General features: G+C 45.0%; 2 protein-coding genes and 1 pseudogene across 3 annotated transcripts in view; all 3 read right to left on the reverse strand.

Annotated features, from left to right (window-relative positions):
- pdpr (pyruvate dehydrogenase phosphatase regulatory subunit) overlaps positions 1-18,140 on the reverse strand; it is a 38,969-nt gene that overhangs the window by 19,963 nt on the left and 866 nt on the right. The window contains exons 2-8 of the mRNA XM_079496170.1: positions 16,490-16,775; positions 15,440-15,573; positions 14,493-14,574; positions 13,689-13,852; positions 13,103-13,224; positions 12,022-12,139; positions 10,652-10,801 (exon numbers count right to left, since the gene is read on the reverse strand). Coding sequence (XP_079352296.1) covers positions 10,652-10,801; positions 12,022-12,139; positions 13,103-13,224; positions 13,689-13,852; positions 14,493-14,574; positions 15,440-15,573; positions 16,490-16,764 — 1,045 coding nt within the window. The 5' untranslated portion in view covers positions 16,765-16,775. The remainder of the gene's footprint in view (positions 1-10,651; positions 10,802-12,021; positions 12,140-13,102; positions 13,225-13,688; positions 13,853-14,492; positions 14,575-15,439; positions 15,574-16,489; positions 16,776-18,140) is intronic.
- On the reverse strand, positions 1,567-2,391 carry LOC306920594 (phospholipid phosphatase 1-like; the record flags this gene model as incomplete). Its single annotated transcript, XM_079497406.1, has 1 exon — positions 1,567-2,391. The coding sequence occupies one exon, from the start codon at positions 2,389-2,391 to the stop codon at positions 1,567-1,569; it is 825 nt and encodes a 274-aa protein (XP_079353532.1).
- Positions 4,393-5,224, reverse strand: LOC306920595 (phospholipid phosphatase 1-like; annotated as a pseudogene). Its single transcript has one exon. The product of its transcript is annotated as a phospholipid phosphatase 1-like (transcript).

The raw sequence follows: 18,140 nt of genomic DNA on the forward strand, positions 1-18,140 counted from the left end.
ATCGGGCCCAGTGGGATCTGGGCTACAGTGTCCCCCCCTCATCGGGCCCAGTGGGATCTGGGCTACAGTGTCCCCCGCTCATCGGGCCCAGTGGGATCTGGGCTATGAGCTAGCAGGGATTCTCATTAATGATCGTACCATTTTATTATATTTTTTCATTACATCAATTTTGTTTGTGTCTCAGTGTGCTGTAGTGTTGTCTCTTGGAGTAATCTCTCTCTCTAAAAAAAAAGAAAGTTCAATATACACAGCTAATTCCGCACGTTCATTCACCCTGGAGGTATAGAGGTGCGGTAAGGGGACCCTGGTTTGCATCGCCCGCCTGCTTGAATCAGGTCTACCGAGTATAGAGACTAGTGAGATGCTGCTATTTACAGCACACTTTCCATGGCAGAAAGTGGCACCCTGTTTTTGAGGGGCACAAGCTGTCCAGCTTTGAGGGTTTGTGTAAACACAAACATTGTCCTAACACAAACATTGAATGCCATTGATAATTAATGGCCAGTTTTGAGTGTTTGTGCAAACACAAACATTGAATCCCATTGACAATGAATGGCCAGTTTTGTGTTTACACAAACGTTGTGTAAACACAAACATTGAAAAACAAAAGTGAGGCCGCAAATTGTGATTGGCCGGAATGAGATGATCTATGGCGATGAATGATGATAAGAGCACCCCTCACTTCACACAGGTGTGATTTCTCTTTTTATGTTTTACTATGTTTTTATGTAACCCACACCACACCAGACAATGGGTTCATGACTGTGTGCATTAAAACTGTTGTGCGTCATGATCAGATCACGCCCCCCGGCCACCGAGAGGAAGCATTGAAGCCAAATGGACATGCTGGCCGATCATAGGTACTGCATCACCAGCTGAACTGTCTGGGGCATAAAACATGAACGCGCGACATACCGCCACGCGTTCATGAATGCAATTCTGATGATGTTTTAGGCCCAAAATGGTTCAGAGCCCACCACTTCTCCAACCCGGAAGAAGGGGTGAGCAGCTCCACGCAAGTGGATGGGAGGGAAATTCCAGTGTCGTCTCGTTACGCACAGAATATTATTGAAGGCACAATATCGGCATAGCCATATATGGATGGGACAGATCTGACTTCAAACTCGGCCAAAGTATCCCTGAGGAGTGATGAACCAAGTGGGAAGTCGGTCGGATGAGCGGATCTCCAAACATATTGATGAAACTCTATATATGGAGTACCATGGTGTCATCACTGATGGGTATTTTTGGACTTGTTTGTAGATTAATTGTTTGTGGATGTCGTATTACATGTTCCCTATGACTTAATCATATGCCCCATGTCATGTATTTTTCATGTGCCTCAGGTCACGCTGTCCCACTGATTTTGGTTCTCACTTCTCCCCTAGCCAGCATGTAGATAAAGAATTGTTTTCTCCCGTTTGCCCCAGAACACCCAGTGTATCTGTGAGAACTGTTGTTTGACCTTGTAGTGAGGCAGACTTCATGTCTCCCCCTAAACATTATTTACGTCTTAAACGGATCCAGCCCCAGCTTTAACACTTGTCCCGATAGACATCATTTCCGTCAGACAATACTATGAAGGGTTGTATCGGGGATGTCGTCGACCTCCTTCTGTGGTTCCACACGCTTTTCAAAGAAGTCTGATACAAAACATACCACCAGAATGGCCATGAGAGCACCCTGTAGAAATCCGATGGCCACATCGGTCGGGTGATGTTTATGGTCGGACACCCTGGAGAGTCCCGTGTACACTGACACAGCAATCAGGACAAACTGAATAGTAGGTCGAAGGAGCCTGGCCCAGCCATACTGCAGTCTGGCCTGAAGGTACAGAGCCAAGAACAGCATGCTGTACATGGAGAAAGAGGAGTGACCAGAGTAAAAGGATAACCTGCCCTCATGGACCAGTCTGGCGTTTCCAGAACAAGTGTAGTCTTCGACATACCTCCCCGCCGTACAGTCGATAAGGTTCCAATCCGGTTTGCATACATCCAGGAAATGCGGTCTGAGACGACCAATGGAATACTTGGATATGTCAGTCAGTGACTGGCTCATGGCAGCACCAAAGACGAAAGTACCAACAGTTCTGTAAAGACGGGCGACATAGCAGCTGCCCAAACAGGACTTGGGTTTGATGCGTTTCAGGTAAACCCAAAGGCACTCCCCAAAGATCATGCAGGCAATAGGCAGGGCCAAGCCCACCACGGTAAGCACCGAGGTGGTGATTGTGCTGTCGCGGAAAGGGTACCTGATGCTGTCGTCGTCGCAGAAGAAGCCCCTCTGGTAGGGCTGGATCTGACCCAGGCTGAACACGGCCAGAGGCAGACCCCCTAGAACAAGACATGCCAGGTCCAGCAGAATAAAGTGGAGGGCTTTCGCCTCAAACATGTTTGCCATACTTGTCCCCTCTTCTCGTTTCCCTTACTGTATATTCTTTCTGCTCTCTCTTATTAAAGATATCTTAGTACATTGGCAAAGCATCTTATACACCAAATGCCAATATCCAATCATTATCGTTGCATTAAATAGTCTCTCATGGAGGCGGTCACGCATATATGCCCATATTTGGGCAGGACATGCCCAATGTCAGCACAAATCGGCAAATATGCCCATATATGGACTGGGCAAGTGAGCATATTTGTCACTCTCATTACATCTTTCCAGGGATTATTGAGCAGCACCATTCTCCATAGTTTGATATCAATGCATAACGCAAATGCATCATTAACACTGGACCCAATCGACATATAAAATTACAACTAATCCGTTAAGTCATAGCAGTGCAATTAACTTAAAATGGTCTTGATCAGCAATTCATGTGGAGTTGCCGACTCCAGGAAAAGGAAAAGGACAAAGAAGGTTTCCTTCCCAGAAGTGGTTCAACTCTTTAGTGGGAAATAAAGTCTTTAGACTGGCTCAGCAGGTACAGGATGACCTTTAACCCCTGCATACTTGTCAAGCACTTCAGGACAGGTGAGGACTTGAAGGGTTGATTAGGACACTTAAGGCTCTTTCATAGTCTGGTCACCTCACCACCAGAGCGGTGGTCACCTCACCGCCGGAGCGGTGGTCACCTCACCGCCGGAGCGGTGGTCACCTCACCACCGATAATCCAAACTATGAATAAGCCTTTACAGTACATATTTGGACCACTTCATGAGGGGTTGATTAGGACACTTACAGTACATATTTGGACCATATGTGACTAAATTTGACTGAGGGACTGCCATTGGATTTTTTTGAATTTTCGTTTTTTCCATATGAAAGCAGGGAATCATAGCTTCAAATGTACATATTGGTTGTTCAGTTTGACCCACCCATTTTGGAGATATGGCTTATAGAGTAATGTCTTGCAGAAAACAGCGAGTTGAGAAAACAGGCTTGAAAGGTTCACTTCTGTGGTCTCTAACATTACACCTAGCTACATGTTTAAGCATTTATTTCATATTTACAGATTTCAGCTCTGACACTTATTTCAGACATGCTCTAGTATGTGAAGAGCCTGTGCTATTAACTCATTTTGAAAAAAAAGGAGAAAAAAAGAAAAGTTTTCTCCTCTGGTGAAAAGCTGTAATTTGCGCGATGGCAGGCTCTCAGTCAAATCTGGTCACATATATATACTTCACCTCATGATGAAGGGTTGGTAAGTCTGTACCTATGCACACATTTAAATCATTTTTGCAACAATGTTAACTTATTCCTCTTCCACTTTTTTTTCTTTTACAGACATTCAAATAGCTTATGTGGATTTTAAAGAAAGACTATGAAGGGGCACCCGCTGGCCTAGCGGTCCAGGCGCATGCCACATGTAGGCTCTGGCCTGACAGCGCGCTGCGTGTTTGAGTCCCGTTCATGACGACCTTTGCTGCATGTCTCTCCCCTTCTCTCTCTCTCTCCCTCTTTCCTGTCAGTCTGAACTCGATACTATCAATAAAGGCAGAAAAGTCAAAAACAAATCTTAAAGGTATATTCAGTGATTTCGCTTCATTCAAATATCACTTATTTTTTCTTTTTATTTGGATAATCCTCCCTACTATAGAGTGTGCTGACCATATAAGGAGTTCCTCCCTGTCCCCAGTGAGCCCCTGGGGTCAAAAAACCCTAGTTTCAGTTTTGGTGGTGGGTGGCAAAGCCTTCATCCAATCAGGATGAGAGGGGCCTTCCTCCAATCATGTGTGGGGGCGGGCCTTGGTGCACATGCTGTTGCACTTCCCCCCACTGTAGAGCGTGTGCATGTGCAAAATTTTTTACCGGGGCGGACTGGGTGGTTTTCCAAATCACTGAATGCTCAAATAAATAAAAGAAAGAATATGAAGAACATTTACATCAGATACGCTATAGCCACTTTGAGTGTGTCCATTCAAAGTATATAAAAATATATGACAGAGGCTAGTTATTATTTGCGGGGGCCTCCAGAAGGGTTGTGTCGGGGATGTCGACCTCCATCTGTGGTTCCACGTGGGTTTTTGAAAAAGTCTGATAGAAAACATACCACCAGAATGGCCATGAGAGCACCCTGTAGCAGTCCGATGGCCACATCGGTCGGGTGATGTTTATGATCGGACACCCTGGAGAGTCCCGTGTACACTGACACAGCAATCAGGACAAACTGAATAGTAGGTCGAAGGAGCCTGGCCCAGCCATACTGCAGTCTGGCCTGAAGGTACAGAGCCAAGAACAGCATGCTGTACATGGAGAAAGAGGAGTGACCAGAGTAAAAGGATAACCTGCCCGCATGGACCAGTCTGGCGTTTCCAGAACAAGTGTAGTCTTCGACGTACCTCCCCGCCGTACAGTCGATAAGGTTCCAGTCCGGTTTGCACACATCCAGGAAATGCGGCCTGAGACGACCAATGGAATACTTGGCTGTGTCAGTCAGTGACTGGCTCATCGCAGCGCCAAAGACGAAAGTACCAACACCTTTGTAAACAAAAGCGACATAGTTGCTGAATCTGAAAGAGGACTTGGATTTGATGCGTTTCAGGTGAAGGCACTCCCCAAAGATCATACAGGCAATCGGCAGGATTAAGGACAGTGTGTAAAGCACCGTGGAGGTGATTGTGCTGTCGTGGAAAGGGTACCTGATGCTGTCATCGTCGCAGAAAAAGCCCCTCTGGTATGGTTGGATCTTACCCAGGTTAAACACGGCCAGAGGCAGACCCCCTAGAAGTAGACATGCCAGGTCCCGCAGGACACGGGGGATCCCTTTTGGCTCAAACATGTTTTTGTTCTGTTCTCCGATAATAACAATCCAGGATGGTCTGCTTAGGACCTTGCAGTCATCGTTTGTGTCAAAGACCGGTATGCCCTAAATACGGTTTATTGCGGATGGAAGAAAATATTGGCAGTTTGGCAGAACACTGCAGGGTGGATGCCTCGACTGGAGATCTAATACAGAACACTGCAGGGTGGATGCCTCGACTGGAGATCTAATCAGTTTGTCAGAACACTGCAGGGTGGATGCCTCAACTGGAGATCTAATCAGTTTGTCAGTAGACTGCAGGGTGGATGCCTCGACTGGAGATCTAATCAGTTTGTCAGAACACTGCAGGGTGGATGCCTCGACTGGAGATCTAATCAGTTTGTCAGAACACTGCAGGGTGGATGCCTCGACTGGAGATCTAATCAGTTTGTCAGAACACTGCAGGGTGGATGCCTCGACTGGAGATCTAATCAGTTTGGCAGAACACTGCAGGGTGGAGGCCTCGACTGGAGATCTAATCAGTTTGTCAGAACACTGCAGGGTGGATGCCTCGACTGGAGATCTAATCAGTTTGTCAGTAGACTGCAGGGTGGATGCCTCGACTGGAGATCTAATAATGAGCGTCAGAGGAAAAATAGGTGTTCTCACAGAGACGGGCATGCAGATATGTCCATATATGGACAGGACACGCCCAACGTCGGCACAAATCGGCAGATATGCTAATACATGGACTGGACATGCATGAGTGATGTCAGCGCACATGCGTTATGGGTAGGTGGGATGGAGAGCTAGCCTGGTGAAACCACTCCCCCTGCTGGACAACAGCAGGGAGTGTCTGGGAGTGTCTGATTTACATCATAAGTTCTCTAAACAAATTATTAAAACTATTAAAAATGCCATAGACTTCCGCTCTCACCATGGCAAGACGTGTTTTCTCTCGCTCGTGCGCGTCTTCTGACTCAAAGTCACGGTTTTTTCCACATTTTCTCTTTCTCCTCCTATGGTGTACGGATTCCTATCTTAATATACCAAGGGGATTACATCGAGGTGAAATGGAGAAAAACAAAACCGCAAAAGAGGATTTTCAACCGGATTCTCACAGCGACTTTTACCTGGTCAGTGACGAAAGCAACGTGAACAATGGAAAGCGTCCTGGACACGGAATATGGGCTATTCAGTCCTTGTTGGCCCGAAGAGACAAGCTCCAGCTTAACAAAGGGAAGAGATCTTTCTGTCTCATTATTTTGTTACTGTCTGGCGACATTGAAAGTAACCCTGGTCCCGTGAACACACGACAAATGACAAGACTACTCCGGAGTGAACAAGAAACCGGAGAGAACAAAGGAATCCCCATCGACTCAACAACACCAATGCCGACCAGCCAGGCGACGACCAACAACAACAACACCGCTAGCATCATTCCTCACCACCAGCCAACCTGCACACCCATGCTGGATATACACGCTGATGTCCCGGCTGAGAATACTACATTCGCAAGAGCCGAGCGCGTCCCAGACAACAGCAGGCGGAATAATCCTACATCGGCGGCAGTCGAGGCAAAAGACACGGACAACACCACCATCTACAGGCGTGAAGAGTCTCCACATCCAACCAAGGGGGACAAAGCGGCTGGAGACGGACACCGTGATACTTTACCTGCTATTTCTGCTGTTTCTCCGGTCGACACCATGGCTCAATCGGCCCCACCAGCGCCCTCAACAAACCTGGACGAGGGACCCCATCCCCCACTCCCGCCACCCCACGACGACCCCCACGCACCCCCCACCCTCCCCCCACGGCACCCCGCGGCTTCTACAGACATCAACAATGGCCCTCCGCTCCCCTATTTCGCCATGGAGGAAATAAGCACCATAGTCAGAGCCAACGGACTTCATATCTTTCACCTGAACGTCAACAGCATCGGACCCAAAATGGCTGAAATCAGGCATATGTTTCAATGCGGTAAGGCGAACATCATTAGCTTCTCTGAAACCAAACTTGATGAGTCAACCAAAGACCCAGAAGTTGAAATAGAGAACTATTCTTTGATCAGAAACGACAGAAACAGGCATGGTGGTGGCGTGTGTATGTATATTCACAAAGACACTGAATATGTTACTCGTACTGACTTACAGCATGATGAAATTGAAACTGTGTGGGTTGAATTAATTTTCAAAAAAGCTAAATCAGTATTAGTGGGCACCGTCTACAGACCGCCTGACCAACATGGGTTCTATGATATACTTGAGGGGTGCTTAGCTGAGGAGGAATGTGTAGAGAAAATCCTGATTGGCGACTACAATACAGACATGCAACGAAAGGAAGCACCTGTGTTTAAGTCATTCAGTAAGTTCTGTGATCTACATAGTGTCAGTCAGCTAATTACCCAACCCACTAGAGTGTGTGATTCTACTCAAACTGTCATTGATCTCATTCTGTCCTCGGACAAATCCAGAATCTCCAAGAAAGGGGTTATTGTATGTGGGCTTAGTGATCATTTTATGATATTCTGTACCCGCAAAATACAAAAACTTAAGACCGGCTGCCACAAAACAGTCATATCAAGGGACCTCAAAACCTACTCTAGTGAGGTCTTTAACCAAGTATTGGAGAGTCTGGATTGGTCCGATGAGCTTAAAAGCACACATGTCGAAGAAGCTTGGCTTGGCTTCAAAACCAAATTTATATCAGTACTGAACAACATGGCTCCTTTGAGAACCACCAGGGGCAAAACCCGCTCGGAACCATGGATGAATTCGGACATACTGGCTGCAATGAAAGCCAGAGACAAAAAATGCTCTGAAGTTCTAAAATGCAAGTCAAAGCTAGCCAAGCGCTTCGACAGTGTTCGCCAAGCTCGTTTGAACAACCTAAATACACAACGAATCAAACTACGAAACAGTGTAACTGCCATGACCAAATCAGCTAAAAGTAACTTCATTAATGATAAAGCTGAGGAAAACAAAAACAATCCTCATGAGCTCTGGAAGCTACTAAACAATCAACTAAGCTATGGTCAGAAACTAAAAACCAGATTTTCGAACATAAACATCAAATCTGACAACACTCTCATCACTGACAACCTTGATGTGGCCAACTACTTGAATATCTTCTTTACAAACATATCAACAACTCTGGTTAACAAACTGCCCTCCCACTCTGGGCTCTTTGGTGTAGAGCACATTACAACCTTCTACAAAAACCTAGGTGTTTGTAAAGACGATTTTAAACTAGTTATGGTAACAACTGATGAGGTAATTAAGAAACTGAGTGCCCTCCAACCCCACAAGGCCACAGGACATGACAACATTCCCTCCAAATTTCTCAGAGACTCAGCCATCTCTATAGCTCCAATCATCACCCACATAGTAAACCTCTCCATCAAACAGGGACAGGTCCCCCAAGATTTCAAACTGGCCAAAGTAACCCCCTTGCACAAGAAAGGGAGTAAATTAGACCCCGGCAACTACCGCCCTATTTCTATTCTTAGTTCCATCTCGAAAGTGATGGAAAAAATAGTCTATGAACAGGTTGAAAAGTATCTTGCCACTAATAAATTATTGTACGAGTTCCAATCTGGCTTCAGAACATCCCACTCCACTGACACATGCCTCCTCTATTTGAGCGACCACATCAAACAAGAGGTGGACGCTGGCAAATACTGCGGCATGGTCATGCTGGACCTCCAAAAGGCTTTTGACACCGTGAACCACTCCATACTGGTTAACAAGCTAAAAGCAATTGGTTTCGATAGCACATCAGTGAGCTGGATGCAATCCTACCTGGAGGGGAGAGAACAGATGGTGGAAGTGAACGGAACACTGTCCCCCCCCCTCCCAGTGAGCTGTGGCGTTCCACAAGGAAGCATACTAGGGCCTCTACTGTTCCTAATATATGTAAACGACATGACTTCAGCCTGTGACTGCAGCCTGTTCGCAGATGACTCAGCACTGCTGGTCTCGGACAGGGACAAACTGCAGGTTGAAAATGCCCTCAGCTCTGAACTCGGTAGAATCTGCACCTGGCTCGCTGATAACAAACTATCTTTACACCTGGGAAAAACTGAATCCATTCTCTTTGGCTCTATTAGTAATCTCAGCAAGGCAAATGGCTTCTTGGTTAGAGTGGGTGACAATGTTATCACACGTAAAGATGAAATTACCTACCTAGGTTCCATCCTGGAGGCTAATCTTTCCGGTGATAAAATGGCCACCAACGTAATCAAAAAAGTCAACCATAGAACAAGATTCCTCTACAGGATCTCCTCACTGGTCAACAAAAACACCTTGAAGACCTTAACAGGAGCCCTTGTACAGGGTTTCTTTGACTATGCATGCACCTCCTGGTACCACAGCACCTCAAAGGCCCTTAAAACCAGGCTCCAGACTTCCCAAAACAAACTGGTCAGGCTCCTACTTGATCTAGCCCCCCGAACCCACCTCACCCCTGCCCACTTCGACAGGCTGGAATGGCTTAGGGTCGACGACAGAGTACAGCATCTTGCAATGGGTCTGGTCCACAAGATTCGATACACCACCAAGATACCCATGTACCTGTCTAGATACTTCCTTAATGTTAACGAAGTCCACACCCACAACACCAGAGGGAGTGCAACGAACCATGTACAACCCAGATTCGGCACAAACAAGGGACTAAATTCTTTTCGCTCCTATGCCACTAAAATGTGGAACGCCCTACCAACTGTCATTAAGACATGCGAATCCCTTGACTCTTTCAAAACCGCTCTCAAAGGGCACCTACGGACGGCTGCAATTCGAAACTGGCCCCTGTAAAATCGGAATCCCTCAAACACGAACGCAATGACAACACAAGAGACGGTCGCGGCCACACAGCCAACTCAAGGTATGGCCACTGAGCCAACTTGGGGACCCAACGCAAGGACAACACAAGAGATGGTCACGGCCACACAGCCAACTCAAGGTACGGCCACGGAGCCGACTTGGGGACCCAACGCAGCTCCTCCAAGGAAAACAAACAATTTAACGGAGCTGAACGTGAATCCCCCCCACCGCCCACCCCTTTTTTTCCCCTCACTGTATATGTTTCTTTTCCCTTTTTACCTCCTTTTTGATGAATTCTTTTTTGATGAATTCCTGTTCTGTCTATAGAAGTGTCTATTTGTACGTCTCTAAATGTTTTGATGATTTGAACATGGTGGACCCTGTTGGAAACAAGTGTAATGCTTAATTGGGTCGTCCACTCACAGTTAACAGCCTTTGTATTGAGTTTGTGCTTGAAATGTACTGTAATTCTGCAAACTGTTAATAAATTCTTCAATCAATCAATCAATCAAAACATAATAATTTAAGGGCGGTGTCCACATAAAGTGTGTGAAATACCATAGAAATGTATGGCAGCTGAAAGAGCTTTTCTGTGGATACAGCCCGTGTTTCATGAATCATGGCCCCCGGTCCCGGTCCATACCAAAGTGGTCCCAGTCCTCCTGCTGGTTCTGCACATCCTGCTGGTTGCGTCCCTCTGTGAAGATGGGTTTGGGGTTCTTCTCGAAGCCCCCAGACAGCAGGCCTCCTTGCCACGGCCTGGCGTAGATCCTCCCATCCATATCCATCACAGCTGTTGTACAGAAAATGTACAATTACAATTTAGCAGACGCTCTTAACCCATTCAGGCCTGACGTCGAAATTTAAAAAAAAAAAGTTTTCTAAATCATGACAATTTTCGGAAAGATTTGAGGCACATTTTAACGATTTTTCAAAAATAGCAGACCTACAAGTTCATAGCGCGCCACTCGGTGGCGCGCTATGAGCTTGTAGATCTGCTATTTTTCAATAGCTAAATTATAACATAATGTTTAAAACGCTAACGCTAACGTGACATGGATGCGTTCCAGGTCTCAATGGATTAATCCAGAGCGATTTACAGTAAGCAAGAACAACACTACATGGTAATACATCAAATACATCTATAGTCATCAAGGATCATACCGTAAGTAAGCTTATGTTTTAGGTTGTTATCGGAGAAAGTAAAAGATGAGTGTTAAAATGTTTCGCATTTGCTTCTTTCTTTCGTTTTAGCGATTTTAACTATTTTTGACAGGGGGCGGGGCCATTCGAACAAGTGACTAAATATGTATATTTTTACAAAATTTCACGCCGATTTCTTTATTATAATTTACTATAGTCCTACTAGACCCCAGGAAATTACATCTGGGCACAGTAGAACAACTGACCACTAGGGGGGGCTGCCATACTTTGTGTCGTAGGCTCAATATGTCAGTCTGTCACCTCGCCCTTCACATTCAATAGATCCCGTGATCTTTTGTGGCCAGATGTAATTTCCTGGGGTCTGGTAGGACTATAGTGAATAATAATATTAAAGAAATCACTGAATTATTTTTTATTTTTGAAAAAAAGTCCTATTTAGCCACTTGTTCGAATGACCCTGTCAAAAATAGCTAAACATCGTTAAAACGAAAGAAAGCAGCAAATGAAGAACCTTGGTTGAAAAGACTAAAGTTGCCCTTTAACAACTCATCTAACAGTACAACAACTTATCTAACAGTAGAATATCTGTACAATGAAACTATAAGTATACACTATAGAACGCTAAATCTACATAATATGCCATCTAAATTACATAATTTAGCCTTTGTATACGCCGGCAAGGTCGTCGAGGCTACGGCAAGTGCTGTGGGCTACGGTGAAGATCTGATGATCATCAATGATAATTATGTTGCACAACGAAAAGATCATCTTTGAAAATCAAGTTGCCATCTGTCGTCATGTGTGGTGGGTGCCTGAAAAGATATTCAGGTGCGTTTTGTTGTGCGAAACCTGGCGTGTTGGGCGGCAGGGGTTCCTGAAGTGGTTTGGTGAGCAGGTAGAAATGTTCACAGCCGTGCAGAGGAACCGAGACCTTCGTCTCACTGGCCTGGCCCAGTTCATAAGCCCACTGCAAAGTAAACACACACATACACAAATACACACACGTTAGAGCCCAGATCACTGGATCACAAACAGAAATATAGAAGCGGAACTAAGAGAGAATGGTGAAGGAGTGAGGAATTGAAACAGAAATGAGAGGAAGAGCGAGAGAGAGAGAGAAAGCATGAATTTTCTCTTCAATACAATATACTAGTCTTATAGTGACGGTAGTCTTCAAGTAAGCACACACAGAGGCCCACTGATGGCATGGCACCGTCATTATTATAACATGCATAGCCCACTACAGTATTATGCAGAGAAGTCCGCTTTCTGTCCCTAAAACCAAAAATAAATGTGGAGAAGCGGCATTTAGCTTTTATGCACTACATGTCTGGAACAAACTCCCAGAAAACTCCAGGTCTGCTGCCACTCTAATTGTCTCCACCAGGCTGAAGGCATGGGGAGAGTTTATTTTAAAACACAACCAAAGATCTTGCTGCTTGCTTTCTGCTGCCTTTGATTGAGTTATTTTCTCTTCTTTCTCTTCTGCACTGTACCTCTCCCCCTGGCCCCCACACACTGTACCTCTCCCCCTGGTCCCCACACACTGTACCTCTCCCCCTGCCCCCCCCCCCCCCCACACACACACATACAGCGTCTTTGAGTACTCCGAGGCAGTGCAGGAGCAACCGCTTTGCTTGTTCATTAAATGTATTAAATCTGAGAACAAAATGAGAAATTAGCCTACACTGCTGGACAAAGGAAGAATCAATCCCACCTACCCATCCATCCATCCACCTATCCATCCATTACATGCTTCTACCTAGTCCTACCCATCCATCCATCCATCCATCCATCCACCCATCCATTACATGCCTTTACCTAGTCCTCCTACCCATCCATCCATATCCACCTACCTAGCCACCTTTCAACCAATCATGCGTGCATCCATCCATCCGCTCAGTCGTCTCTAGCCAACATATTTGTTCACCTGTCCGGCACAGTTGACAAAGTATTCACACTCAATGGCTCCTCTGTCTGTCTCCACTGCTGTGACATGTCCCCTGTCCACCAAGACCTGCTGGACACTGGTTCTCTCCAACAGCAGGACGCCTAGAGCCAGAATGGGAGGAGGTTCATAAGCAGTAAGCACTGCTCCTTACACTCTTATTGAAGAAAACTGAATATGAATATATTGAATATGACTATAATTCAAATTACTAAGCAATTAATCCTGTTCTTCAATATGACAAAATAATTTTTTTAATTCAAATTAAATTATATTTTCAAATTCAACAGCTAATCATTTGTCAAAATATCTAAGTCTCTTGCTTTGACTTTAGCCTGTGAAATGAGCAAATCTGCTTTGAATATAATAAGAAATATTAGGAAACAAGCACAAGGATACATTGTTGAATTGTGTCATAACATGCGAAATGGAATGTTGATTCATTGTATCATTTATTGGGTGTATTCTTTTGGGTCATAGGACCACTTTTAGCACTGAATCTTTTTCAGCACAGCAATAATGTGGAATCCAGCTGTATTAGAACTGTGATTCTAGTGGTAATACCAGCCTTGTTTAGCAGCAGCGACAGCCAAGGCGTGGTTGACGTCCGGCGGGGAAACCACTGCGTCTCCAGGGAGGTGTAGTGCCCCCACCAGGTCATGGATGTTAACCAGAGGGTGGAGTTTAGCCACCTCTTTAGGCTTAATGATACTACAACTGATTCCCATTACTCTGCAGAATAAACCAAATGGAGAGACAGAGACAGAGAGAGGGAGAGAGAGAGAGGGGGAGGGAGAGACAGACAGACAGACAGACAGACAGACAGACAGACAGACAGACAGACAGACAGACAGACAGACAGACAGACAGACAGACAGACAGACAGACAGACAGACAGACAGACAGACAGACAGTGAGGGGGCGTGTGATATAGAGAAAGACAGGGGGGGGAACAGGAATCAAGTCCATAGGCAGGCAGCATGGAAACAGTGACTGGTATCAACCAGCACCACCAGTAAACCATGTATAGAGAGTGACATGTACTGCATGTAACACAGTGACAAATTCATTTATGACATTTATGATAAGACTTAAAAAGCAACAGCACTTTACTTCCATGACAGGACATTGATATCACCTTTCATGGTTCAGCTATCTGTCAATATACTGTAGGAGACACAATATAGATGTGAGAAATTCCTGGGCAATACTCTCTGTTGCTGGTACGTTCAGTAACATGACTATACAGTATATATAACAGAAAAAACGAATGACCACATTGTGGGTCAATCTGAATCACTCCCCTCAGCACAATTTAGTGAAATATAAAATTCAGCTACATGTAGTCAAACTACTGGATGAGAAAGCGTACTTGAGTCTGGATGCCAGCCTCTTCAGAGACAGGAAACGGTCCTGATTCTGAGCCAAACACAGGGACCCTGTCCTTACATAACCTGACACACACACACACACACACACACACACACACACACACACACACACACACACACACACACACACACACACACACACACACACACACACACACACACACACACACACACACACACACACACACACACACACACACACGACACCAAGTAACATGAATGCTATGTACAGTACCTAATTTATTTAATCTCACACACACGTGTATGCTAACACAGGGGTTCTCAACGTTTTTGGCCGGGGACCACCGAAAATGCTTTGGCAACGTCTCGGGACCCCCGCCCCGCCCCCTCCCGACCCCCAATATAAATTGACTGCTACAATAACCTTAAACCATTTTGGGCGGGAGCCGGGAACCCCTTTTGGTGTTTTAAGCATTGTTATAATTTAGCTATTTAAAAATAGCAGATCTACAAGCTCATAGCGCGCCACTCGTCTGCTATTTTTGAAAAATCGTGGAAAAAAAATAAAAAAACAAAATCTTTTTTTTTTGGAAAATAATTTGGGGACCCCCTAAAATAATTTGGCGACCCCCGAGGGGTCGCGACCCACGGGTTGAGAACCCCTGTGCTAACAGACCAGCGTGTACTCCCGCAGCTGTCACTTTGTTTCAGCCTGATCACATTCTTGGCTATACCTAAGTACGTATAACTGCAGTGTCTCACTTTACTAACGTCATTTATTGTGAAGATTACACCTTACTGATTGGTATTACAGTCACAGGCTACAAGTAATCTGAGTGCTATTTTTGTTTTGGGAGTGTGTGTATTGAACCGAAAAGCGAATCAAACTTCTTTGAATTCAGAATTGATAGTATTGAGTTATAAAGTGAATTATACAATCATACAGACTGAAGTGAACTGAACATACCCGTCTTGACTCCCGTCTCTTCCTCCAGCTGTTGGTAGAGGGTGTTGGAGTAGTCAGCCATGCGACACTCGATGGAGATGGGTTTGGCCACGCTGACCATGCCAGCACACAGACGCGTGGTTCCTGCCCCCAGTCTGACCACCAAATACAAAGCACTACTTTAGTACAAGAGACAATAATCTCAACCAGATAAAATAGAGAATAGGGCTGGTCTATTAGTATTCTCCCAATGACAGATGTAGAAGCATAAAGTGGAAAAACCCACCTATATTGGTAAGGTTCCATGAACTGGAACAGTAATAGATTAATCTCTGATTAAGTTATTTATTTAGAGACTCAGTTTGACTAGCAACAAACTCTCTTTTCTAAATAGAGGGTATGTGCATGCATAACGTGAGTGGCAAAGTGAGATTAAAGTCATTTAATGTTGTTTAATGCAATCAGAGGACTTTTCTGTTTCGATGGCCGAACGGTTTGCAGAGCGGTCTTGATACCGGAAGGTCGCCAGTTCGTATCCCCGGACCGGCACGTTAAAATTACCACCGCTGAAGTGCCCTTGAGCAAGGCATTGAACCACTACCATGAAATGTTCTATGAGCAGGGCCTGGCTGTAAACAAGTATCTGATGCTTAGTCCAGTTACCCTGGGTAAATATAGTAACTTTGCTTTGCTGTGAAGGCTAGAAAGTAGCTTTTTGCCACTCAGTAGGTGTCCCCGCATAACTTCCAGGTATGACGATGATGCCATGCCCATACCCTCTATAAAGACATAGAGCAGCCTGCAAAATAATCATAAAAAGGAAATCCTATTGGTGAGAAAAGTGTCTATTTGTACGTCTCTAAATGTTTTGATGAATTGAACATGGTGGACCCTGTTGTAAACAAGTGTAATGCTTAATTGGGTCGTCCACTCACAGTTAACAGCCTTTGTATTGAGTTTGTGCTTGAAATGTACTGTAATTCTGCAAACTGTTAATAAATTTTTTCAATCAATCAATCAATCAGCTCATTTTCCCGGCACATAGATGTTCATCACAGATGGACTACTCACCGGCCCTGCTCCAGCAGCACTATATCTGTCCAACCCAGCTTGGCCAGGTGGTAGGCCACAGACGTCCCCACGATGCCCCCTCCGCAGATCACCACGCGGGCCTGGGCGGGCAGGGGCAGAGGCTGGGAGTCTCTGGTGGCAGAGGTGTTGACCAGGCATCGGCGAGAGCTCCAGAGGGACGAGGGCTGCCTGCTGCAGGAGCTTCCGTTGGACAGCAGCAGCTGGGGGAGCAGGGCCGGGGACAAGGCCCCAGTGCCCCGCACACAGCTGTGCATCGCTGTGCCTCCTGGAGAATTATATTCACACACACACACACACACACACACACACACACACACACACACACACACACACACACACACACACACACACACACACACACACACACACACACACACACACACACACACACACACACACACACACACACACACACACACACACACACACACACCTCTTTTGTTTTCAACTTTGCATAATGAGCCACTTGCTCATTGCTGCTGCAATGCTTGCTCATTCCTCACAAAAATAATTGCACTTGTGTGAAGTGAGCGGTGCCTTTCATCACGATGATGTCTGATTATGTCAACAACAAGACGTCAGACATCCCGTGCTCAAACGGCCAGACTCACAAAGCTGTGCATTGGAGTGGCTGCACCACTCAAAAAGCAGTGCAGGAAACAAACATTTTATGTCCACTGGCCTGACTGGCTAATGGACTGAAAATGTTAAGGTCTAAATCTAACAGCATTTGGCTGGTGGCTAGTGTAAATTGCCCAGGCGGCAGTGTTAATAGCCCAGCCGGCAGCACAGAGTACATTAGGTATTACACTGCGTCTGCATACAAGACATTGACAGAGACATAACAGAGGGCTCATGTTCTCTACACAGCTCAAGGTTAGTTGGCTTTTGGCTATATCCTCTGCTGTACAAGAGGGCTACACCTTTAACCCATTTTGACCTGGGAACGATTCTACAAATGTATTCAAAAATAGCAGATCTACAAGCTCATAGCGCGCCACCGAGTGGCGCGCTATGAGCTTGTAGATCTGCTATTTTTCAATAGCTAAAGTGTAACTTAATGCTTAAAACACCAAAAGGGGTTCCCGTACAAAATGGGTTAATAGTAAAGTTTTAACTTGAAATTGCGTTGAAATTAAAGTTGAGTATTAGATTGTAAGCTGGAACAATGTCATGACGAGATGAACCTCCACCACCCCTGCTCTTTCCATACTTTATTTGCTTAATCTTAGACTATAACCATTACAATTTAGGCATTTAGCAGACGCTCTTAATCCAGAGCGATTTACATTAAGCAAGAACAAAAGCATGGCAATACATCATACACATAAAAAGTAGTTATCATGAAACATGTGTAAGCTAAGAACATAACAGTGGAATATATCTATATAATGAAACTATATGTATAAACTATATAGAAAAGAAAAATATATATATATAATACATCAATCTCCAGACTCTAATCTATATCAAACTCAAAATATCACACAAAAAGTATTCTAACACACATTTTAGTGAGGTCAGTGGTGCGGACATCTTAAATTATCATTTTTATAGTATTACGTTATTATTAGATAATAAGACTAAGAGATCAAAACCAGAACGTTGCTGGCAGCAAAAGAAAGATGCC

Source organism: Electrona antarctica, assembly GCF_951216825.1.
Source record: "Electrona antarctica genome assembly, chromosome: 3".
In the NCBI taxonomy this organism is placed as follows: Eukaryota; Metazoa; Chordata; class Actinopteri; order Myctophiformes; family Myctophidae; genus Electrona; species Electrona antarctica.